This window comes from Trachemys scripta, chromosome 6, assembly GCF_013100865.1.
Source record: "Trachemys scripta elegans isolate TJP31775 chromosome 6, CAS_Tse_1.0, whole genome shotgun sequence".
Lineage (NCBI taxonomy): Eukaryota > Metazoa > Chordata > Testudines > Emydidae > Trachemys > Trachemys scripta.
This window is the reverse complement of record NC_048303.1, coordinates 121604199-121631064: the sequence shown is the minus strand read 5'-3', so window position 1 is coordinate 121631064 and position 26866 is coordinate 121604199. Positions and strand designations below refer to the sequence as shown.

The 26866-nt window shown below is 46.9% G+C and overlaps 1 protein-coding gene across 2 annotated transcripts in view; it reads right to left on the bottom strand.

Moving 5' to 3' along the window:
- Positions 1-26866, bottom strand: part of CPLX1 (complexin 1) — a 201228-nt gene that overhangs the window by 68687 nt on the left and 105675 nt on the right. For both annotated transcript variants that reach the window (XM_034773714.1, XM_034773715.1), the window contains one exon: positions 17913-18088. In XM_034773714.1, coding sequence (XP_034629605.1) covers positions 17913-18088 — 176 coding nt within the window. The remainder of the gene's footprint in view (positions 1-17912; positions 18089-26866) is intronic.

Below are 26866 nucleotides of genomic sequence, written 5' to 3'. Positions count from 1 at the left end.
CAAATCTTGTATAAAGGGGGTCAAATGGGGTGTTGCGAGGGCAGAGGCTTGGGGGAAGGGGTGGTGCGAGGGCAGGGGCTTGGGGGGAAGAGGCGATGTGGGAGTAGGGGCTTGGGGGAGGGGGCAGGGGCTCAGGGGAAGGAGTTCTGCGGGGGCGGAGGCTCGGGGGAGGGGGCGTTGCGGGGGAAGGAGCTTAGGGGAAGGGGAGGTGCAGGGGTGGGGGTTTGGGGGAAGGTGCAGTGTGGGGGCAGCGGCTATGGGGAAGGGGAGGTGCAGGGGTGGGGGCTGGGGGGAGGGGCAGTATGAGGGCTCGGGGGAAGGGGCAGGGGCTCTGGGGAGGGGGAGTTGCGGGGATGGGGGTTCCGGGGAAGCGGCGGAGCAGGGGCAGGAGCTCAGGGGAAGGGGAGGTGCGGGGGTGGGGGTTTGGGGGTGGGGGTTCGGGGGAAGGAGCAGTGCGGGGGCAGGGGCTCGGGGCTCGGGGCAGGGGGCAGGGGCTTGGGGGAAGGGGAGGTGCAGGGGTGGGGGTTCAGGGGAAGGGGTAGTGCGGGGGCAGGGGCTCAGGGGAGGGCCGCTCCGGCCCGAGAGCGGGGCCGCGACTGTGCTTGCCACCCTCCCCCCGGCGCTCCGGCCGGTCGGGGAGAGTGGGCCCACGGCCGGGCTCAGCGCCATCCCCTGCCGCGCTCCCCGCAGGGTGGGGGGCCATGGTGGGAGGCTTTTTTGCCTGGGGTGGCAAAAAAGCCAGAGCCGGCCCTGCTGGGACCTCAGTCTTGCGACTCAAACCTCCCCTGATGAAGCCTAAGCAGATCTGAGATGACAGAATCAGGACGCAAGGATCTTTTATCCAATTTCATGTCCTCTTGGACACGTTGGGATTTCCTCAGGGAACAAAAGGGAATTGGGATGACCGCAGCATGGGGCAGGGGTTACTAGCTGGAGGATTCTCTGCTACTTGAAGTCTCTAAACCACAGGATTTGGGGACTTCAACAGCAGAGTCAAGGGAAAGGGTTGGGACGGCTTTGTGGCCTGCATTATGCGGGAGGTCAGACTAGATGATCATAATGGTCCCTTCTGATCTTAAAGTCTATGAGTCTATGAGACTTTGAAGGAGGTCCATCACTGGTATTTTGCTATATGGATTAACATAAGACCATTTGCTTGTTCCTCCACCATTCACAGCACATTTCAAAGAGAGATGAATACCGAGATATCCCATGTTTACAATTTATTTAAATGCTAGGATGTCCTTTTGATCTCTGAATGATCAGAATACAGCATAGACAGGAGCTGTTGATTACATTGTCGACACTACTCATACATATGTAAATACACAAAAACACAAACACTATCTCCCACATGTCTTTTGAGGGTTATTTATTTTGCAGGATGTTTAGCCCTTTCTAGCCATGCGTCACAAGTTGTATTCCTCGCCATTCATAGGTTTGCAAGCAGACTGCTAGAGCATGGGTGGAGGTGGCTGTCTCAGGTCCAAACTGACGATATCAAAACCCTTTTGCAGGCTAATGCCATGGCTGTGTGGAAGATTCTTTGTACCACAGTATCTATCGATGGAGGGGTCTAAATTGGCAGACAGTTTTGTTAATCCAAGCTGTCTCCACTCCATGGCTGATTTGAATCATGTTTCCTCCGAGGAAATTCCAGATCATTTTGTGGACAACATCAGGCTGAGCTGTGTGCTCTCCTCAGTACACAGAGGATTCTCAAGGGGCTTGGTCTCCCTGGGCTGCCTTCAGCCCGTGATGCTCTCTGAGGTACTAGTGGAGTTAAGAGCACTTCATCCCACAACCTGTCCACTGGATGCATGTCCTTCTTGGCTGGTGAAGGCCAGCAGGAGAGCACTGGGCCCATTGCTTGGGGGCACTGTCAATGCCCCCATTAGGGAGGGCAGGGTGCCGGCTTCTCTTAAAGAAGCTGGGGTGCATCCTTTGACAAAAAACACACACTTGAGGCTGAAAACCTGGATAACCAGCATTGCGTCTGCCATTTCTAGTCAACTTGTGGAACTCCTTGCCTGAGGAGGTTGTGAAGGCTAGGACTATACCAGGGTTTAAAAGAGAACTAGATAAATGCATGCAGGTTAAGTCCATTAATGGCTATTAGCCAGGATGGGTAAGGAATAGTGTCCCTAGCCTCTGTTTGTCAGAGGGTGGGGATGGATGGCAGGAGAGAGCTCACTTGATCATTACCTGTTGGGTTCACTCCCTCTGGGGCACCTGGCATTGGCCACTGTCAGGAGACAGGATACTGGGCTGGATGGACCTTTGATCTGACCCAGTATGACCATTCTTATGTTCTTATGTTCTTAGGACCTAGAACAAGACGACTCTCCAAGTACCTAGCTGCCTCAGACCTCCTTGACCCATTCAGTCTGGGTGCAGTCTATGGACTGGTGACAGTAGTGGATGGTCTCCTCCGGATGCGGGATAATAGTCCTGTATCCATGCTGAGTGTGTTAGATCTAGGTACCATTGTTCCTACTTTTAATGGACGTGTCTGCCATTTGTGACTCAGCTGTGCAATCTAGAGGCACTGTTCGGATCCCTAGGTGTTGCTGGATGGTGATACAGCTGCAGTGTTACGTAATGCCCCCTACTGCTGACAGTGTAATCATTTGGATGGATGAAATGTAAACTGGGAGGCAGGTTGGTCCAGTGGATAGAGCTCTGGAATTCCAGTCCCAGCTCTGCCATTGGCCTACTGGCTGACCTTGGGCAAGGCACTTCATCTCCATGTGCCAAACTTTCCCCATCAATAAAAAGGAGTTGACGATACTGACATATTTTGTTGCGTGCTTTGAGATCTACAGACGGAAATGGCTATTATTGTCTAACGCTTGATCCTGCAAATGCCTACTCATGTGAGTAGTTCCATCGAGGCCACAGGGACTGCTCATGAGACTAATCATTCGCAGGATCGAACTGGAGTTTCCAAAAAGCTGTGGGATGAAAGCTGCTATCCTATTACTATCGGCCTTTGCCAACTAATCCTGCTTTGAGCAGGGGGCTGGACTAGATGACCTCCTGAGGTCCCTTCCAACCCTGAGAGTCTATGAGTCTATCCCAGGCAGGAGTCGACTGCTTCAAAAGCAATGGCATCGTGCTTTTCCTCTTCTCACTTCCTGTTATCAGCCAGTAATAACTCTCCCTGTTAGGGATGTAACTGTCCTGGATTGCAGGCAAGAACTAATCCAAGAGCTGATTCTGTCTCGTCAAACAGCAGTATCCCAGCGCAGAACAGCGAGAGCTGCCACTTCATCTAATTACACATACAGATGTACGCAGAGAGAGCTGTCCAATCAGCCAAGGTACATGAGCTCTGCTTTTCTCAGACAGGCAGAAGAAGGAGTTAAGGGGGAAGAGGGTTGGGTCTTCATCTACTTCTCTCTGCTGGGTCAGCGTTCCTGGGGAAGATGAGCAGGCTGGGTCTGGTTCCGCATGGCCAGGCATCTTGCGTCATCACAGACCCTCAATGTTATCTAGGCGCCTCGCTCCCACTGAAAGCCCTTGGAGGATCTAGGCCAAAGAGGGCCTCATCCGGTGTCCAAAGAAGTCAATGGGAGCCTTTCCCATTGATTTCAGCAGACACCAGATCCAGCCCAGCCGTGACAGGATGGCTGTAATGGCTGCCATTCTAGAAGCTGACAGGTCAGATTTACACAGCCCCTTAGCGCTGGCATAAGGGCGTCATCCAACACCCACTGAAGTCAGCGTGCAGTGCTTCAGCCTAGATGCTGACTGCTCTACTGAGCAGCAATTTTATATATGCGTTGCTTCCTGCGGGCACCCAGGGTTGTGAGGCGCATCGCTATCACCTGCCCTTGGCGTGAAGGAAAATCCTGTGCCGGCCGTGGGTCAGCTCCCCAGCCCCACTGCCCGCTGGCAACACAGGGCCTCCCCTCTAGGCCTCACAGGCCCTGCCGTCACTCTGCAGGTTAGCGATAGGCTCACTCCAGCCCTCCATACATCTCCCTGGAGTTTCCATCCCTTGGTCCACTGGGCGGCCACAGTACTCACCCATTTGCTGCTTCCAAAGAAATAGTATGCCCAGCTCAGCAGTTTCCCCTGAGATCCCCGCTCCACTTAACACACAGCACTGAGCTATATTCAGAGTAACATCAAATACGAGTTCAGTTAACAAATGATTCAAGTCACAGCACGTAGAAATATTGGAAACAAATGGTGCATATAAAATAAAATCATAACACGCAATCTGGAGCCTAGACTTAATGGACAAGATACTCCCATGGCTTGTAGAGTACTGCTCACCCAGAATCCTTACAGTGCTTTACAGCCAGGCTGTGACCTTCTTTTATGAGACATGCACCCTGTCACTTTGCCTCCTAGGTAAAGGCGCCAGTGTGTCTTGCATACCCGACCAATCCTTTTCCTTTAGTCACAAACAAGCCTGCTGCTTGTTTCATCCTATAGACTTCCTCTCTTGTAGATTTCTCAATGTCTCGGTTCACACCTAGCACAGTATGCAAATAGGCCTGCATTGTGTGGCAGACAATACACAGCACACAAATGGCCAGACAGGGAGCTAGATGTCAGTTACCTCCTGCCTGAAGGGAACATTTCTAAGATATGTCATAAGAACATAAGAATGGCCATACTGGGTCAGACCACAGGTCCATCTAGCCCACTATCCTGTCTTCTGACAGTGGCCAATGCCAGGTGCCCCAGAGGGAATGAACAGAACAGGGAATCATCAAGTGATACATCCCCTGTCGCCCATTCCCAGCTTCTGGCAAACAGAGTCTAGGGACACCATCCCTGCCCATCCTGGCTAATAGCCATTGATGGACCTATCCTCCATGAACTTATCTAGTTCTTTTTTGAACCCTGTTATAGTCTTGGCCTTCACAACATCCTCTGGCAAAGAGTTCCACAGGTTGACTATATGTTGTGTGATCTGCCTTAACTTCAAAAGCAGAATTTTCAGTACACATACATAACTCCTTAAATAGATATACACATTTCACAATGATTATGATGACTAGTGGGCTACTGGTTCTTGATAGAGATGTGATATGCCACCCTTTGGTAAACTATTATGCAGATATCTAATCCAGGGGATCCCTTTATAACCCTTTGCACCCCCTATGCTATATATAACTCCTTAGTATAGCAGGAAACATTTATGTTGACCCACTCTTGATGTGAAGTCAACAACTGCTTCTCTGGAATCTGAGAACCGTATTCCTCAGTCTTGAGGAATCAAACAGAATAATCAGGAAAGGGGAGAGGGATGAATTTGCAAACCAAACTGGGCAGATAATAGAAAAGATTATTTGCAAATGTTTTGGTAAAGAGAAAAGTCATGAAATGTGTCAATATTAATAAATTCTCTGCCCAGATTGAAAACTGGGTGAGTAACGAGGAAATAGAGGATAATATTTACTGAGTGACCTATTCAACATAGCATGAAATCTATCAAATAAGTGGCTGGGTCAATCTTATTCAAGCAGCTCTGTTGTTAATGGTGCACACCGGTGACTGGAAATGTAGGTTAATAAGAAGTGATGGAACTGGAGTGTGCTTTAAAATGTGTTAATGAGTCTCACTAACCATTTGGGTCCCTTGCTGTGACTGGGTGGACCCAAATGGTGCTAGACCCAGATTGTCATAGAATCATAGGATGTCAGGGACCTCAGGAGGTCATCTAGTCCAACCCCCTGCTCAAAGCAGGACCAATCCCCAGGCAGATTTTTGCCCCAAATAACCCTCTCAAGTATTGAGCTCACAACCCTGGGTTCAGCAGGCCAATGCTCAAGCCATGGAGCTATCCCTCCCCCACACTGAAGCTATTTAGGTGCCTAAAGATGCAGGTAGTCACCTATTGAGGCCCTGCTATTACTTTTAACCTTCCTTGGAAGCATCAGGTAAGTGCGTACAGCTGTTGGAATGAATGGGCTTATGGATATATCCGGTATGGCAAAGCTGAGGTTCCTAGCCATATAAGAAAACCATTACTTCCGCTCATTTCCTCTGTGTTAGACTAAGACCTGGGCTAAAATTTTCCAAAGAGCCCAAGTGACCTAAATGCTTGAAAGCCTAAGTCTCACTAGAAGCCAGTGGGGCTTAGACCTCTAACGACCAAATTTTCAAAAGTATTTAGGTGCCTAACGGTGCAAATAGACGCCCCGTGGGATTTTGAGTTAGGTACCTAAGGACACTTCAAATCAATCAGAGTTTGGCGCTTAACCTGCTTAGGCAGTTTTCAAAACCCCCACTACGTACCTACATGTAACTTTAGGCACCTACCTACCTTTGACTACCTGGCTCTTAGCTGAGTATAGCCCTAGAATGGTGGGCAAACACAGCACATGTCCCTTCTCCTTCTCAGAAATGAGCTAGATTGTGCCTGATGGGCAGAGCTAAGGGTAGGCATGAAGGAAAAAGCAGCAAGTATTTTGACTCTGGGAAGCAGAATGTCTCCCATCACCCCCAGGGCACCATCTTTGTGGTCTGCCCCGTCATACACCCCTTTGCTCAGTGCAACTCTCTGCCCCCACAGGTGGCCCAGCTAGCTCCAATGGGCAAAGTATGAGACAGATCTATGGCAGTTCCTTTCGCCCCACCTCTTCTGGGGCAACCTATGCCCTCAGGATAGTAGTGTGGGGGCAGTCCCTGAGCGACACTGGTGGATTGGGGTTGTAGGCACTATTGTCCAATACTCAGGAATAATGTGCTATGGGCCCAGCATTATACACCTGTAGTGCTGCTGGTCCCAGGAGAACATAATGGCCTACACTTTAACGATTCTTTTGCTGGCTATGAGGAAATAGTCAGGAATTTAATTCAAGTGATGCCAGGGGTATGTCCCTGGCCTGGGACTTGGGCGAGCCAGGGTCAATGTCTACCTTTGACACAGACTCCTTGTGAGACCTTGGGCAAGTCACTTGTCTCTGTTCCCCAGTTATGAAATGAGGGTAATAGCATTGCCCTGCTTCACAGGGGTGTTCTGAGGATAAAATTCATCAATGACTGTGAGGGACTCATATGCTTCAATGAAGAGAGAGAGGCCAGTGCCTAGACAGATAGTGGAGCTGGAGGAAGTCCTTGCTTTATATTTGGTTTGAAAATGACTGTTGCTATATAAGGGTCAATGAGCCTTTTGGAGTCAGGTTTTGTTAGGAAAGAAAGCACAAACGGCCCAAGCCCTCAGCTCAGGGCTGGTCTACATGGGGAAATTTACTGGCAGGACTATACTGGTGTAACTACACTGCTACGGTGATAGCGTTATACAGGAGCTCCGACTGGGTGATGATATAAAGCACTGATACGCTGCTGCATTGGTAGATCTCAAAGTGCTGTACAAGGAAGAGCAAGTGTTAATTTCTCCATTCTACAGCCCAAGAACTGAAGCTCAAAAAAGTCTTAATAAATTGTAGTTACACAGTGAGTCACTGCCAGAGGCAAGACTAGAACCCATGGACTCTTAAGTGTTAGTGCCCTGCGCTAGTCAGTGACCCACAATGCCTAGATCTCACAAGATGATCATTTACTGTCATTAAAAGCCTGTGGCACCATTCTCATGCCCTGCCTCAATGACAGTTCCTGCAATTATATTAAATAGAGTTGCAGTTTGGATGATGGCATTCTTCAATCCAGTCCTAAGGGGTCAGATCCTCTGCTGGTATAAATCAGCATCCTGCAACCGACATCAGTGGTGCAATGCGGATTCATCCCCGCTGTGGCTTGGGCCCATGCATTGCTGTATAGTGCCAAGCACTTTTAAAACAGCTGTCGCATTTCACCTCTCTTTTAACGCTGGATGAAGTGATTGATGAAGCGCTTGAGTGCTTTAGGACCCTGAGCGATGCTATGTAAATAGAAAATATTACTTTCATTCCTCACTTTTAAAAATAGTCCAGTAACAATGGGAGTGTCTCCCACGGGACCTAGTTAGGAGCGGTCCTATTATTCTGAGTATCTCGTTGACAGCAATTAGGAGGGGATTGGGGTTAGCCCTGAACACTGGAATGTAGTTAAACCAGAACAGTCTTCCATGTGGAAGCCAATTTACTATGCATGCCCAATAATACAGTAGGGAAAAACGAAGCCAGCGGACTCTTCTAAAATAACTGAATTAAAATTACTTGGGGGGGAGGGAATGAAGTCAGTTTGCTTCCCAGATAAAACATTTGTGGAATGGTGCCTTCTTTTGCTGAATTTTTAAAGTATCAAAAGTGACAAGGTCAGAAAATCAGCTGGCGAAAGTTGGTGGAGCACCACTGCAGTCAGTGGGGTTCTGTTGGTTCACTCCAGCTGAGGAACTGGCCTGTAGACTTGCATTCAGATGGCCCAGGAAATTCTGTATCGTTTATATGAAAGAGTCAATGAAAACGGAGCCTATACACACACGCTTATGCAAAAGGGCTATTGAACGTAATGAGGATGGAACCAATGTGGTTATATGGTATCTAACTAAGGTTCCCTAGAATTATTATAAAGAGCTATAGAATGTAAGAAAGAATAGGTATGTCTACACAGCATGCTAAGCCCAGGCTCTGATTCAGATTGGAGCCCAAGCCCCGCTTCTGTCCACACACAAACCAGTCTGACTCCAGTCAGCAGGCACTCAGGACCCAGTTTCTAAGACCCAGCTGGGGGTGGGTGGGTAGGAGCCCGAGTCCTGTTGTGACTTGGATCCCGGCCCTGTCATTGTGCCGTGTGGACACAGCTCAAGCCGCAGATCCAAGTCGGAAGGACTGTGTGGTGCAGTATGGATGCGCTAGCACAACTGGGTCCAGGGATTGTAAACCCAGGTTTACAATGCAGTGTGGATGCAGGTTTGGAAACACAGAGCCCACAAGGCCGGGTCTCACAGACCAGGGTTTTCAACGCAGTCTAGATGTACCCAATGGGCTCTCCATCTCTAGACTCCTTAAAATGATCATACAGAATGTAATTACACCTCGGCTACGGAATAGCGCAGACCATAAGCTCTTCGGACTGTCTTTTTGTACAGTGCCTAGCACAGCAGGGCCCTGGTCTCTGACTGGGCACTGCCACAATACAAATAAACAACAACAACCACAATACAGGTTGGTTCAGAAATTGCATCTCAAGACTGTCAAACGCCACTCAGTTCTCGAGGACATTTCCATGAGCACAGTCCTGCCTTTCAGGTCTCAGCCGAGGCTGCCAGGCCAATGCGCAGGGAGTTAGCTGTGCCGGCCTTTCGCTCTTCACCTCTCACTGAAGTTACGAGTGGTGATAATTTCACCCTGGTCCCCTGGGGTCATTTGCCCGCTCTGCAGCTAGGAAGTTATTGAGCTACAGGAAGAACCAATTTGTTAGTCTCTAAGGTGCCACAAGTACTCCTGTTCTTTTTGCAAACTAAACCTGAACTTCTTAAAGCTTGAGGCCTAAGGAGTAGGGTGTCCAACTCTCAGTCATTTTCAATGGAATCTGAGCCCCTAATTCCCTTATGTTTCTTTGAGAATCCCAGCCAGAAGATATTTGCTTATATGCCCTTCCCTTTTGTAGCCCCACTATGTCCCTTCCTTTCTTTGGGGGTGGATCAGAGCCCTTCAGAAGACAATCATCTCCTCGGTCAAGTGCCCTCTCAGCCTGGACCTGCTCACTGTCACCCCAGTAGAATACTACTGGCAGGCAAGGGTGGTTTGGGCCTTGCTCATCCTTGGCATGTGAGCAGAAGATAAGAGCCAACTGACTCCTCATACACACTGATGTCACACCGTGCTGGGTGTGGGGCTATAGATGGATCCAGGGAACTCCTTGGCTGCTCACGTCTCCATGGAGACAGCCCCCTCGCCACCTGCGCGTCTTTTGACTTTGTAGATGGAAATAGGCCAGCAGGGTTCTTTAGGCAGGAGAGTTTTTCTAAAGGCTTCAGCCAAGCTCAGAGCCCGATTGCGTTAGCCCTGGTCTACACGGAGTGTGGGGGGAAATCGATCTCAGTTACGCAACTTCAGCTATGTGAATAACGTAGCTGAAGTCGACGTACTTAGATCGACATGCCGTGGTGTCTTCACCGCCGTGAGTCGACTGCTGCCGCTCCCCCGTCAACTCCGCCTGTGCCTCTCGCGGCGGTGGAGTACAGGAGTCTCCGGGAGAGCACTCAGGGGTCAATTTCTCGCATCAAGACTAGACGCGATAAATCGATCTCCACTGGATCGATCACTGCCCGCTGATCTGGCAGGTAGTGTAGATGTACCCTCAGGCCTGGTCTACACTGGGGGGGGAGACCTAAGATACGCAACTTCAGCTACGAGAATAGCGTAGCTGAAGTCGACGTATCTTAGGTCGATTTACCTTGCGTCCTCACGGCGCCGGGTTGACTGCCACCGCTCCCCCGTCAACTCTGCTTCCGCCTCTTGCCGCGGTGGAGTACAAGAGTTGACGGCAGAGTGATCGGGGATCGATTTATCGTGCCTACACTAGATGCAATAAATCGATCCCCGTCGATCGATCACTACCCGCTGATCTGGTGGGTACTGTAGACGTACCCTTAGACACTGTAGATACACTGACACAGTCACTGCCCTGCAAAGCTTAGGGTTAGGGAATTGAACCCAGAGCCAGTGCCTTAACCACACCCTGGCCACAGATTTGAACTGAAAAGTTCCACAGGGAGGAGGGCCAGGAGACAGGGCTGTAAATGGTGCACTGTCTGCCAGACAGGACATTTCAGTTGCCCAGGCCATAAACTTTTATCTTCGGAATAGCGGAACATGATTAATTGCTGGGGAAAGTATTATCAAGGCCCTTAACTTTTGACTTGAGGAGAAAATTCTTCTGGCTCTCTTTAGCTGTGGGTAGTCTGTGATGGAGAATGAATTTTATATTTCCCTCCACAGGAATGGTACATCTTCACAACCAGGTTTTCAAGCAGGTTTGAGTTGGCATTTTTAAAGCCCCCTGGTGCTAGCTACATCTGAAGTTGTTCTTTTCCAAGAATAAAACATCCCCCGGTTTCACTAAAATCAGAGAGCGTCGCAAACCCTGTAAAGCTGTTTAACAGAAGCAAAATTTTACCAAGAGAAAATTTGCCCTGCTGGGTTTGGAGCTTATTGTCAAAGGAATTATGTTATTGCAGAGCGGAGTCAATACACATCCAGTTATTCCAGTGCCTTCCAGACTAGATTTTCATGGCTAAGCATCAGTTAAATATGCAAATACGCGAATGAAGCATTCATGGCAAATTAATTATGTGATGGTGCAGGTTGAGCAGCTCACATTAGGATCTAGGTCTGCAAATATAAACCTCAATTTCATCTTTTGGGGACTCAGAGCCTGAGGGTGACTTTGGCAACCGGGTCAAAAAGCCAGCATTAAGGCAACACTTTTCTATGCAGGAAAAAGACGCCAGCAGGACCAGCATTAGCAAGAGTGTGTGGGATAGCTTCTAGAGAGCTTATCCAAATCTGATCATCCCAAATGTTGTCACCTTCCTAGAGGTTAAAATCAACACAGGCTAGCATAGCCCATGGGAGCTCTGGGAATGATGCAGTCCTCATCCAGGTTCAAGGCTTTTATGCTTTTCCTGGGAAAGGGAAGTTCGTTTTTTGTTTCTGCCAGTGTTTTAGTTCTAAAATTCCAAGGATGGCAGAGAACTTTATTGCCGGTGGCTGAGATTCTCAAAACCATCCAGGGGATTTTATTGCCTATTACAATTAATGGGAATACTGGAACAAGATGGGGACAGAAGTGTCTATTACCTTGAGAGTCTCAGAATCTGGAGTAGAACCCATGATTCTCGAATTTCAGCATTCCTCTGTTGTCAGCAAATAGCTACGAAAACGACTGGCCAAATGTGTGTCCCACCCCCTTTTACTGGTGGGCCCACAAAGAGAATAACGTATTATTGCTATCAGTCGGTCCTGCAACTCAAGTGCTCTGTGCTCTGGCTCTAAAGGGGTCTAACCCTGCTGATGAGAATTCAAGAGAGTTTCACATGATGGAATTTCAGTTTTTTCAATTTGTTTTTTTTTAAATGCAGGAAATTACATTAAAAATCATATTAAAAGATATTAAGGATGCAAAGTCCAGCACTCAAAAGTTAAAGAAAGAAAGAAAGAAAGACCTTCTTGAATATTATACATATATCCCTACTGCACTCCATATTCTGTTTTTTTCCCCAGAGTTCCAGTTTCACAGTGATTTTCAAAGACCAAGGTCAATTACTAAACTGAGAAACAAAAATGTAACACTGTCAAATAGTGGAAACTTCTTTCTGTCACATCTCGGTTCATTTCAGATTTCCCAGTTCCATCCATTAGGATCTCATCGTAGTTATTACAAGTCTTTGTCTCTTATCATCAAATCAATTTCTCTGCCAGGCAGAGTATTATTCCCCCACAGTGGACCTATCAGACAAAAAGCTGTCTGCTCTTTCAAGTTGCTCTTTAAAGACTTAATACAACTTTTCCAATTCTTCAGGAAACAGCTCCCTCTTTCAAAGGTAGGCGATTAGGGATTTTGCTCAAGAGAAAAATGAAGAGATTGGAGTCCCTTACATCCTCATCATTCTTTTCACGCCAGCCACTCCTTACAACCAGGAACCACTATCATTTCTGTCCATAAGCTCAGATCCACCCCACTCATCTAGTGCAGTTCAACCTTTCCAGACTTGTCTTCCAGATTCCAAGTTTCGCTTCACTTAAAAACTACTTGCTAACAAAATCAAACAAAAAAATACAAAAGTATCACAGCATGCTAGTACTGAAAAGCACAGAGTCAAATATAGTAAACATCTTAAATGAATCAAACAGTACCATTGAATCTCTATGGATAGAAATTCCATGCTGGAATAATAAGAGTCTAGCAGTAGGAATCTCCTACTGACCACCTGACTAGGAAGGTGACGGTGATTGTGAAATGCTCAGGGAGATTAGATATGTAAAAACCAGAAAACCCAATAATAGAGGGGGATTTCAACTATCCCCATATTGACTGGGAACATGTCACCTCAGGACAGGATTCAGAAATAAAATTTCTAGACACCATGAATGGCTGCTCTTTGGAGCAATTTGTCCTGAAACCCACAAAGGGAGAGGCCATTCTTGATTTAGTTCTAAGTGGAGCACAGGATCTGGTCCAAGTGAATATAGCTGAACTGTTCAGTAATAGCTACCATAAGGGAATTAAATTTAACATCCCTGTAGGGGGGGAAATACCAAAGAAACCCATCACAGTAGCATTTGACTTCAAAAAGGAGAACTACACAAAAATGAGGACACTAGTAACACAGAAATTAAAAGGAACAGGCACAAAAGTGAAACGCCTGCAAGTTGCATGAAAACTATTTTAAAACACCGTAACTGAGGCACAAACTAACCGTATACCCCAAATAAAAAAAAACCTAGTAAGGACCAAAAAATGCCACCACGGCTACACAACACAGTAAAAAAGGCAGTTAGAGGCAAACAGGCGTCCTATAAAAATAGGAAGTCAAATCCTACTGAGGAAAATAGAAAGGCGCATAAACTCTGGCAAATCAAGTGTAAAAAGTATAATTAGGCAGGCCAAAAAAGAATTTGAAGAGTAACTATCAAAAGACACAAAAACGAACAGCAAAAATTTTTAACTACATCAGAAGCCTGTCAAACAAGAAGATGCGGCACTAGAGGATCAAGGTGCTAAAAGAGAACTCAACGTAGACAAGGCTGTTGCAGAGAAGCTAAATTAATTCTTTGCATCAGTCTTCATGGAAAGAATGGGAGGGAGATTCCCATACCTCCGCCATTCTTTTTAGGTGACAAATCTGAGGAACTGTCCCAGACTGAGGTGTCAATAGAGGAGCTTTTGGAACAAATTGATAAATTAAACAGTAATAGGTCACCAGGACCAGATGGTATTCACCCAAGAGATCTGAAGGAACTCAGACATGAAACTGTAGAACCCCTAACTATGGTATGCAACCTATTGCTTAAATTAGCCTCTGTATCAGATGACTGGAGGGTAGCTAATGTAACACCAATCTTTAAAAAAGGCTCTAAAGGCGATCCTGGCAATTACAGGTCAGTAAGCATAACCACAGTACCACACAAATTGGTTGAAACTATAGTAACGAACAGAATTATCAGACACATAGATGAACACAATCTGTTGGGGAAGAGTCAATGTGGCTTATGTAAAGGGAAATAATGCCCCAACAAACTCTTAGAATTCTTCGAGGGTGTCAACAAGCATGTGGACAAGGGGGATCCAGTGGATATAGCATGCTTGGACTTTCAAAAAGCATTTGACAAAGTCCCTCACCAAAGACTCTTAAGCAAAGTAAGCTGTCAGGGGATAAGAGGGAGGGGCCCCTCATGGATCAGTAACTGGTTAAAAGATAGGAGACAAAGAGTAGGAATAAATGGTCAGTTTTCGTAATGGAGAGAGATAAATAGTGGGGGTCCCCCAAGGGTCTGTACTGGGACCAGTGCTGTTTAACATATTCAAAAATGCGCTGGAAAAAGAGGGTAAACCGTGAGGTGGCAAAATTTGCAGACAATACAAAATACTCAAGATAGTTAAGACCAAAGCAGACTGCGAAGAGTTACAAAGGAATCTCACAAAACTGGTTGACAACATGGCAGATGAAACTGAATAGTAATGCACATTGGAAAACATAATCCCAACTATATACACAAAACGATGGGGTCTGAATTAGTTGTTACCACTCAAGAAAGAGATCTTGGAGTCATTGTGGGTAATGCTCTGAAAACATCTGCTCAATGTGCAGTGACAGTCAAAAAAGTGAACAATGTCAGGAGAATTAGGAAAGGGACAGATGAGACAGAAAATATCATATTTCATAAATCCACAGTACGCCCACACCTTGAATACAGTGTCCAGTTCTGGTCACCACATCTCAAAAAAAGATACACTAGAACTGGAAAAAAGTAGAGAAGGACAACAAAAATGATTCCAGGTATGGAAAAGCTTCCATAAGAGGAGGGCTTAAAAAGACTGGGACTGTTAAACTGAGGAAAGATATGAATAAGGGGAGATATGATAGAGGTCTATAAAATCAAGAGCCGTGACAAGAAAGAGAATAAGGAAGTGTTATTTACCCTGTCACATAGCACAAGAACCTGGGGTCACCCAATGAAATTAACAGGCAGCAGGTTTAAAACTAACATAAGGCAGTACTTCTTCACAGAACACACAGCCAACCTGTGGAACTTGTTGCCGGGCAATGTTGTGAAGGGCAAAAGTATAACGGGGTTAAAAAAAGAATTAGATAAGTTGAGGGAGTAATGGCTATTAGCCAAGATGGTCAGGGACCCAAAATACTCTGGGTGTCCCTAAACCTCTGACTACCAGAAGCTGGGACTTGAAGACAGAGGATGGATCACTCAATAATTTCCATGTTATGTTCATTCCCTCTGAAGCACCTGGCACTGGCCATTGACAGATAACAGGATACTGGGCTAAATGGACCATTAATCTGACCCTTCTTATGTGCTGGGGGTTCACTTGTCTCCTGTTAAGAAATTTATTACTCATTGTATCCCCCTTATATTTAAAACAGCCCACTGGCATTGGCTAGAGAACCAATCCAGCTTCCTATCTTCCCCATTAATGAATGTTCTACCTACCACTATCACAAGGAGACAATCTCCTTTCAATAGTATTTTTTCTTAGAATGAAATCCCTCAATTTTATTATCGACTATTCTCCTTGAAAACTGGTATTTTATCTAAACTCACACCTGGGGCACAAGAACAATCTACGGGGGAGTCGTATCTGACACAGGGGTCAGCGTGTAAGGCAAAGATCGCTATAGTCAAACGCTCATTGAGTGGAATGGCGGGCAGAATCACCCACACCACAGGTACAGTATTTAAATTGTTATTTTTCTCTTTTTGTTTGTTTGTTTTTGTTTTGCTGAGCGCATATAGTTAAAATCGCATAAGTTAAATGTGCCTATGATGCAACTCCACTGTATTCACAAAGCATCCCTTTCCTGAATCTTCATGATCTGTTTGGAATTGTTGACCCAATTTGAATGTCCCAGATCTTTAACCCAGGCCTGGGAGTTCCCAGACAGCGCCTGTATTCTGGCCTCCACCCAATGTCTGCCAAAACCGGGTGGGCCTCAGCCAAGGTACCATCCACTGGAGCCTCATTGGAGGATTGCCCAGCTCCACCAATTGTTTCAACCACACTATTGAAGACAGAAGGAGGCACAGGAAGTTAGTCTGAGCAACAAGGTGACTTCCTGTTGTGGTTACATTGGACTCTGCTTCCTGCACTCTACCCTGTTCCTGGTTCCTGCTCCGGCTCCATGCTTCATCCTTGCCTCTCCTCCAGTTCCTGCCCTTTCGCCTTGCTTCCAGCTATCAGTTACCAGTCCTGGCTCCAACCCCAGCCTCTGACTTTGGACCCTGACTCTGGCCAGACCCTCGGCTCTGGCATTTGGTATCTGACCTTAGCTCCAATCCTCAGCTTCAATTCCTGGTTCTGACTCTGGCTTCACCCCGGCTCTGATAACTGACAGTTGACTCTGGGGCTAACCATTGGCTTCATTCCACAACGTGGATGCTGCTCTGCCCACTAGACCTGATTCCTGCTCTTACTCCTACACCAGACTGCCTACATCACGGTCCATAACCATTTTCCTCTGTGCTAGGATTTAAATTCTCTCCTTGTCTCTTTCGGAGGTCATCATAACCTGCATAGGGGTAGATACTGGACAAGTACCAATTCTGACAGTCAGCACCATCATCTCACTCGAGAGCCCCAGTCTGATTGACGCTATCCCAACACTGGTCACCTGAATATATTCTGAGAATTGATTCCATCCCCAATAAGATCTTGTCTGAAACTCAACCCCTTCTTTCTAGGGATCTGCTGTTACGTTTTACCTTTGGACATGCAATGTAAGTAACAAAGCCCTTGTGCACAACTGTACTTGCGGACTCCTCCACGGACTATTGTCCAAGAGTCCTCTCAGGTCTGTTCAAGTCCAGGATGTCTCCCTGCAGGACTTCCTGTTCCTTCTGCTATTTCTCTCACCTCTGAGAGCCACTCAGGCTTTTAGATCTTGGAGCTTGTTCTAATGAGACCCTCTTGATCTGGTTACCACAGTGAAACAGCAGAATTGCTCTACACTTCCACAGAGGGCCATAAGGGCTGATACACTGCCACGTCTGTTTCCAGTCATATTAAGTTACATCAATCTCCCTGGCAATGCTTGGATTTGTACTTTTTTTTTTCCAAATCACCCTTTAAACTTTGCTTACAATCCTCAACATTACTGTGTTACTTTATTCATCAGACTCTGCACCTGGATTTCCCATTAACATCGATGCAAAGAAGGCTAGAACAATGTTTCCTGATATTTAATTCTTGCAGATGTTAAGTGAATCTCTCTTATTTTACTGTTTCATCAGACAAATTGGTTCCCCAGTGACCAGTATCATGCTAACAAACATGGGAAAAGTAGAGATGAGTTGTCCCTTTTCATCCATAAGCATTTGGGAAATCTTGGAAACAACACATTGAATAGCAGAAGATATTTGGACTTTCTTAGAACAAAAACACATTGGATGACGGTATTTTATATAAACCAGTTATATGACCTTGGAGAGACAAACGGCGCGAGGGTGGGGATGGGGAAGGTCCTGGTACCTTTCAGTTATTTTTGTACTGATTAATGAGCAATGCACAAAATACTGACCATCCATCTCCGTCCATCCAGAATTCCCATTCTGGCATCACAATGCATGAGGCAGGTTTAGACAGGAGAAGGCTCAGGACAAGAGTGCAAGCTTAAACGTTCAGTGCAGCAAAGCACTTACCTGGTGCTTCCTGATCACTCATCAAACTCGTCCTGTAGTGATTCCATAATCATCATAAAAAAAATACCAGCTCCCTGTTAGGAAGGGCACAACCAGGTTCACACAGCATGCTCTGAAAGCAACACCTACCTTGTCTCGAATCCCTTGTCGCATCACTTCCCTTTCAGCCTCCATCTTTGCATATTTGGCTTTTCTTTCCTCCTCTTCCTGCCTCAGGGCTTCCTGTCGTTCCTCTTCCTTCTTGGCGGCATCAGGATCTTTCTCTTCATCTCCTCCCAACATCTTCCCCATGTCTTTGGTAGCCCCTAAAGAAAATACACAAGAAGGAGACAGTGTGCATGTTAGGAAGAACAGATTAAGGGACAGGTAAATACAAGCCGGCCCTTTCTTGTAGTAAAGTGGCCATAATGCGGGTTAACTGGGCTGCCCCAAGTACTCTGGGATGGAGCCATACTCCACCCTTCCATTACTTCCTGTTTCATCAGTGAGAGTTTCCCCCCCCCCTCCCTCCCGGTAGTTGGATAAAGCAGCAAGGTCCCAGCCTGCAGTCCTGTGAGTAGAGAGGGGATTTCATTGCACTGAGTGGTCCCTTTACAAAACTTCTGTTCCTGCATGTTCACTAGCTAAAAGTAGGAGCCCATCCCACTTCCTCTGGAAAGGGGTTTCCATCAGACACAGGGAGGTGAGCCAAGCTCAGAGACAGGAAAAGGTCAGCACTTAGCAAAGGAAACAGCAAAACAGGCCAAAAAATACACATGCAAGCTCTTCTGCAAGTCCCCAGCTTGCAGCCGGCGACCGCGGGTTTGACCCGTTTGATGTGGTTACCCGGCAGCTGCGAGATGGAGCATAGAGGCCAATGTAGAGAGCGCTCCGTAAGTGCCCAGTTAATGGAAACACGAGTGGCTCTTGACCTTTGGGTGTACACTGCTGTAGCAGGACAGTTAACCAGCCTGCTGTGTGGCGTGCTAGCGGCTCTGTAATTTAACTGGTGTTGCAAGGGAAACGCTACAAGAGCAGAGTGAGAAAATCCTGAATGCAGAGGTTAGTATCCCAGTCCGAAGGAGCGCTCTGGCAGCGGTGGTGAGTTCAGATGTAGCCCCAGCGCCGTAACCCTATAGACGAGCAGGGCTAGATAGTGGCTGAGAGGCCACGGCCCTGGTCAGGGGACTCGGCAGCACCGGACAGATTTGTGCCAACAGTATCTCTGGGCTGCTCCTTATGTCCAGAGGGCACCTGCTCCACCCCTCCCACTGGGCTCTCACAGACTGCATCAGCCCCACTCAACATGCTGGGGTGGGCAGGGCCACAACTCTGCCTGCTCCTTGTCCCCGTTTTGGTCTCCGGTTCCTAGGCCTGGTGCTCTCCGGAGCCAACTCTCCACTCGCGTGTGTGGCCCTTCCCAGCCATGCCAGCGGGGAGGCTTCTCGCATGCCCTCTGCTGCCCCCCACCCTCCCATAGCTGCATTCGGGCCCCTCACAGTCTAGGCTGGAGGCACCTATAACCCCGGCACGGGGTTGATCCTTTGGGGCTGTCTGGTGGGTATTGGCTGCAATGCTTCATTACAGTCCCACTAATATGTACAGGACTGAGCCATGCCACAGGTACACCGATCAACCTGAACACACAGACCCATGTGCTACAGGCTGCCAGGGCAGTAAGGGAGCATGCGGGGTCACCTCCATTGCTGGCACTCACGCAGGCACGCAGACCAGCTGCTGCCAGACTCCCACTCCTCTCCCCACTCTGGTGACCAGGGAGTGGGCGGGCAAAAGACACAGAAGCTCCGCCCCTCAATGTGTCCTGGCCCCTGCTCCCGAATGGGCACAGATGGGGAAGCAATCTGCACTAGCAAGAAGCGCTCTCGCCCTGAAGCAAGGGGAGAGCAGGAAGCAGACTGTGACTTTTTGGTTCCCTGCCCTGCTACAGGCTTGCCCTTCCTTGGTCTAGATCAGGGATGGGCAAACTATGGCCTGCGGGACCGTTCTGCCCAGCCCAGCCTGTCCCCCGCTGTTCCCCACCCCCTGCAGTCTCAGCTCGCCCCGCCCCGGCGCAATGCTCTGGGCGGTGTGGCTGTGAGCTCCTGGGGCAGCACAGCTGCAGAGCCCGGCCTGACCCGGTCTCTGTGCTGTGTGGTGGCGGCAGCGGCGGCCAGGCCCAGTGCTCCAGGCAGCGCCACCGGTGCTCCAGGCAGCGCGGTAAGGGGTCAGGGAGCAGGGGGGGTTGGATAGAGGGCAGGTGAGTTCAGGGTGGTGGTCAGGGGGTGGGGATGTGGATGGTAGTCGGGGGGGAAACAGGGGGTTGAATGGGGTCAGGAATCCTGGGGGGCAGTCTGAAAGGAGGGGGGGTTGGATGGGGCAGCAGGGGGCAGTCAGGGGACAGGGAGAAGGGGTGGTTGGATGGGGAAGGGGTCCTGGGGGGGCTGTTAGGAATGAGAGGAGGGGTTGGAAGGGGCGGCAGAGGTCCAGGGGCAGTTGGGGGACAGGGAGTGGAGGTGTGTGGATGTGGCAGGGGTCCCAAAGGGGCTGTCAGGGAACAGGGGGGGTTGGATGGGGCAGGAGTTCCGGGGGGGGGCAGATAGGAGGTGGGGGCTGGGCCACGACCTCCCTTAACCAGCCCTCCATAAAATTTACGAAACCCAGTCCGGCCCTCTGGCCAAAAAGTTTGCCCGCCCCTGGTCTAGATAATGGATGGTCTAGATAATACTTATTCCTGCCATGAGGGCAGGGGACTGGACTAGAAGACCTCTCGAGGTCCCTTCCAGTCCTACGATTCTATGATTCTTTGGACTGGGTTGTAAAGTACTAATCCACCCCCTGTGGCGTAGTGAAGACTGTGTTGGAATTACAAGCTATCACTTTAAGAGTATGCATGTGGCAATGGGTTTCCTGGTCCTGCCCGCAAGTGAGAGGGCTCTGGAGTGAAGCGCACAATCAGAGGAGTCTGGTAAGAGCCAGCTTAAAACAAAGTGGGATGAGTTGGGCCTCACTGCTTTAAGAGCAGCCTTTTTCCTCTCTCTCTGTCTTCGGCACATGTGTGTTATCAGTCTGATTTCTAAGAAATAAAGTTGTGTTATGTTGCAACCTTACAGCCAGAGTATTTATGTTTTGATCTAAGATCTCTTTGTGTATGCGGAGAACATAACAGAAGCCTGACCTAGCGCTACATGATATGAAAGTGACAAAGTTCATGCACAGACACTGATATCTTGCCCTCTAGTCCTGGGTGAAGTAGGAGAATCAGCTTTTATGGTCCTTTATGGCAAACTCTTCTATCAATAGATTCTTTGGATAAGAATGGAAGATACTTGTCCCTAGCTATGAAATCTTTCAACAAACTACAGAACAACTCATGATCAGCTTGGTTCAGCAATGGAGGACAAATTGGGCAGCATCTCAAAGGCTTTATTCTAAATCACAACCTATAGGAAGGTTCTCAAGCATAGCAGAATGACTTAGTAACTGTAGAAATATTTTTGAGAGCTCTTTTGATTTATTCCTGCACTTTTCTTCTCTGCCCATTTTGGATTTCTCTGGACTTCGACTTTTGCCAGCATGCTAAGCAAAAGTGTCTAGCTTACGCTGAGTGTTCTCCCAAATCTCATCCCAAAAGTGCATGGTTTCACCATTCCAGTCCATGAAAGTTGAGAACTGTGTAGTTTTTTTAGCTGGTGATTACATATGGTTCTAATTGTATGGGGGAAAATAATGATGAACAAGCAATTTTTAGTCCCATACACTCTCATTGTTCACAGGGCATTTGCCATGAACAGTAAGAGACCTGTGCGTTCTATTGAGACAGAACGAATCTTATTGAGAAGTTCACCTATACTACATTCTGTCTTCTCCTGAGCAGGGTGGAAGAGGGTATAGGGAAGTCCTTCCTTTCCCATGCTTGACAACTTGGGGGTCCTGAGCTGCATCTCTGATGGAGCCCAAGGCCTAAAGAGTAGGTGGCCAACTGAGACGCAAGCCAGGCCTTCTGGCTTGCTAGAACTTGGTAGGGTAGAGTAAGATAGTATACACAGGGCTGATTATACAGTTAACTTCTGAAGCAGTCCTCCTGTGCCTATACATTCACAATCCATTGTGATATATATTTAGTAACTTGATTTCCCCAGAAATATTTCCACTGGTAACCCCACTGTTTTAAATTCAGTGCACTGTCAGGTTATCTGCCCTTAGTTTATCTCCAGCTGGAGCTGCCTGGACCGCAGTGAACTAGTTATTTAGGAAGTTGAATTCTGCAACAGAAAAAGAGAGAGGGCTACTGCCTTTAAGCAGTGCTTTTCTTTGCCAGCATTATGTCATAATGCAGCCACAACCTGGCATATTATGTATGAAATAGACCAGACAGCCTCTTTTTCCCCCCCACATTAGGCACGGCTGACTTTTTGAATCCTATAGATATTAAATTCTAAAATCATTCAGTGTAAAGGGCACCTTGAAGAAAGGAAACCTAGTTCCCAGGGTTCTTGTGGAATCTTTTAACTCATCAGAGAATTCAAAGCCGTTCTCTAATCGCTCTGAATGTGGCATTGTGATACCATTGTTAATTGATGGGAATGGAATGTATTACAAGAAGCAGTAATGTCATGTTACATTTTAATTCGCATTTTGGTGGGGAGACGCTTTTTTATGTCTCTTTTATTCCTCCTCCAAAAGTTCAGTTTTCACTATTATTGGCCACCGGATAGCAGCTTTTAGCTGGGTTTTTTAGCAGTTCAATGACAGGACTCCTAAGAATTAATTTACATTCAACTGAGACTCGCAATTACAGCAACAGGCAGGGGGAAACAGTAAATGGTTCTTCCCTCTTGCCTTCTGGAGCTTCTAGGGAAAGAAAGCAAGACCCTGCTGGTTGAATCTGTACATTGAATCTGCAGGGGAAGGGTGGGGTAGGAACTGGCTACCTCATGCTTTGCCCACTAGGAATCCCACGTAATAAGGGAATCTCCAGCTGGGGACAGCACAACAGGTCCTGGTCCATGACTAGGCATCCGAGACCTGGTGATAAATTGTAATAATCATAATAATAAATAATATGCAGCCAGTCTCAGGCCTCTCTGTGCTACAGAGACAGGCAAACCAGTCACAGCAGGGAAGAGAATCTGATTTAATGGATTATGTTTCTAACGCTTATGCTTCAGGGCTTCAGCCTGCCACCTGGAGGGGGTCAGGAAGGGATTCCCTTCCCTCACAATGTAGTCTGGGGGCTTTTGGGTCTCCTTGTTCTGAAGCATCAGGGATGACCACAGCTGGAGATGAGACATTGGGTGGGCCACAGCTGTGAGTTGATACCAATCATTTTCTCTCTCTCAGGTGCTTGGCTGGCTGGTTCTTGCTCAGAGGGTCAGGGTCTAACACAACCGCCATATGTGGCGAAGGGAAGGAATTTCCCCTCAAGTCAGATTAGCAGTGACGTTGGGGGATTTCACCTTCCTCTGCAACGTGGAGTGTGGATCACTTGCAAGGATTATCTGGGTGTATCTCACTTAGTCAGTTCCTTACCCTCGGTCTCTCCTATTCTCTGCCTGTGGCACATAACAATCTAGTCTCCGTGGGCTGTAATACTTTGGTCTTATTTTGGTTGTTGAGTTAGTGTGCGGGTGCTGGTGGCCTGTGATGTAGAAGGATCAGACTGGATGATCTGGTGGTTCCTTCTGGCCTTAAACGCTATGACATCGTCCATGCTTCTCCGGGAGAACAATTCTCATCTCCCATTTGTGTGACCCTAGGATTCCTTACTCTGAGGGTATTTCTACACGTCTAGACTAGACGCGATAAATCGATCCCTGAGCGCTCTCCCATCAACTCCTGTACTCCAGCGCTGTGAGAGGTGCAGGCGGAGTCGACGGGGGAGCGGCAGCAGTTGACTCACCGCGGTGAAGACACCACGGCATGTCGATCTAAGTACGTTGACTTCAGCTACGTTTTTCACGGAGCTGCAGACCAGGCCTGAGTCAAGTTTAAAAGCCAAGAGAAGTAGACCTCTGGGTGGTCACTGCCCAGTAAAATCGTTGACGTTGGGCGCTTTAGTTATTGTCCCCTGGGACTTCCTGTGATGCATCATACTGACATTTTATTCGTATTGGGATTAATATTCATTGTCCAAGCATCATTGTGTTGTATCATCGCTTATGAAGAAGCTCAATATAAACCATTTTTCTTACCTAACTGTAATCCAGTGGGCTGCTTTAAGTCATTATTTAATTGCTGTATGTAGCACCATGGGGAGATGCAGAACATCAAGAGATGTTAAAGCCAGATGGAACCAAGCAATGATCTCTAGTCTGATCTCCTATATGTCACACACCATAGCTGCATAGAGATGCTATTCCTGCCCTAAGGATCTGCCTTGAGACCGATAAAGACATGTCACTGGGGAAAATAGCATGAGACAAGATTTGATTAGGGGATGATTTCATTACGTAAGGTGGCAAGGCATCAGGGGCCTGACCCAAAAGTCCAGGGGAGCCTTTTCATTGGCTGCAATGGACTTCTTTCGCTCAGGCACCATGATTCAACAAGATACCCCCTCATATGCCTAACTCTGAGCACATCAATAATCCTACTGAAGCCAATGCAGTTCTTGTGCTTAAAGTTGGGTACCTGCTGGACTAAGTTGCTGAATAAGGGCCCAAGTTAATGTCTTACAAATTTTACTGACCTATTTATGCTTCGGGGACTTGGTGGGTAGACTATGGCAAATGGCGGGTTTTGAGGAGATTTGCAGGGGGAGAAAGTAGCAGAAATATGTCCGAAATAATGTTCTAAGCAAAGAGAGCTGGAAATTTCCATATGGTATAAATGGCATGGACTAGAAGGGGCACCTTGTCAGTGAAGAGTGATTTGTGCCAGCAGTGCTTGAGCGGGCACAAGGCGAATGCATAGAGCTTACATGAATGTGCAGGGAGACTTGTTTGCATTTTCCCATCTGAAAATGGCTTGCAGAAGTACCCCCAGATGACAATTTGCATGGGCCTTTGTGTGGTTTATATGACAAGGAGACTCTAAGGGTGCAATTTATGGCTCTGGCTGGTAGCACATTCTGAGAGTAGCTCATAGAGATTTCATAACTTTCTGACCGAATTTTCAGAGCCAGCGTCTGAAAATTTGGTCTGAAAAGTTATGAAATGTCAATGAGCTACTCTCAAAATCCGCTACCACCTAGCGCCAAAAACCTTAAGATCCACAAAAGAGGTTAACATTTTGCTGTGCTCTACACTATAGAGAGCCTAAGAACTGGCTTTTTGATCCTTCTATTTGTATCAGAGCCTTATTTAGGACTAACAGAAGGGACAACCTGATGTCTCTGAGTTTCTGAGTCACAGCATGATTTTGATCTAATCCTCTGAACTCCTGAAGCTAATCTTAGGGTACTTTGATGGAGAGGGCCTGGAGAAGTCAAAGGGTCACGTCTCTTTGCAACGTATCTTCAGAACTGCCCTCCTCTACTGACTCAGCTTGATTTCACATCTAAACCAGCTTTTTACGGACCACTGCAGAGAGACTTTTTCTTCAAAGGTTCAGTGTTACATTTCGTGTATTGCACATAAAAGCTTTTCTCCGTTTCATTAGTGTCTTCCCATTAAAAAGTATTCATTCAATACCAGGAAGCTACTGAAAAAGATTGTAACAATAATTATGGGAACTGCTTTCTTAGGGGAGTGGGGAAGGAGGAATCTTCATTTACCACTTGCTCATTTGGCAGGAAAGCCAAGGCCATATTTATTTTGAGACTTCAATGCACAAAGGGCTTTCTTATGCAAATGCCACTAAACAGGAAAAATATACAGAGGAATCAGTTATGTTTTCTTATCAGATTACCATACTTTCATTCCTGGCTTTTGTATCTTGCCAAATTACCCATAAATTCCACAAATACCTCCAAACAATTCTTTCTGACTGTAGCGACACCACGTTTCTCTGTTACTAAGCCAAAGAGACACTTCTGTACATAATACTATTCTCTGTTGCCTGGCAAAAATTTACATGACAATTTTCCACCCTCCCTTTAATTCTCAGGAATAAATGAAAACACAGACCTCTGATCCCCTTGCTTTGTTCATGTGAAATCAACGAGGCTTCTAGTGTAAGATGAGCAAGATTCAACCAATAGTGTAGATCTAGTAACTCATCATTTGACATAGACAACAACTTTGCTAACCAGCAAATCTATACCTGCATCTAAGTGTAGGTATAAATCTAGGTCTGGATACAGAGACCATAACCTTATTTGCTTTAAAGAGATTAATCTGGTTTAAGTACAGTATGACAACGTCTCCCAACACAAACCATTGAAAGCAAGGAAATAACATGTTATGAGATACCTCTTCAGTCAGACCCTAATGCCCCGTGTGGTACATTTGCACTGGCAATAATGGACACCACATCCTCATAAGGGACTTGCCCCCTTCTACCTCCAAACACACGTGAGGTCAGTGTGTGTGTAGATACCACAAAACCCTATTCATTAATACTTGTTAGCAAGTTTCAGACATTCTAAATCAAAACATTACACTAGAAAAAAAAAGAAATATGGGGCCAGATCCACAGTTGGGGTAAATCAACCGGATCTGACTCATGGATTTTGTGGTTTGAAAGAAATTGCAACTTCTTTCCTTGCTGCAGTAGCTGATTTTCATAAATGATTCCTTGTAAACTAAGTTTGACATCCACAGATTTCCAGACTCGCAGTGTTCTCTAATGAAATTGCCATAGAAATTGGCTCTCTCGTACAAGTGGAAAATACTGTTACATTTGTCTCCTGTGGCAACATTTAGATTGAATAGGAGGAAAAACTTCAGTCAGTGAGATCTATTAGGACTGTGGGATAGGGCAGTGGTGTGAGATACTTAACAAGCAGGCTTGAAAAAAGCAGATGGGACTATCCTATTAAGGGAACCGTCCTGAATTGGTCTCTGGAGGATGGGCTCAGTGACCTAAAGAGGTCTTTTCTATCTCTAAAATTTCTTAATTTTTGTGTTATGACGAGACATGTTTTGTTTGCTGTCAATTCCCATCTTTCATTGCATTTTCTGTCCTCGGCAGAGATCAGACAAGAAGAACTGGATTCCTCAGTT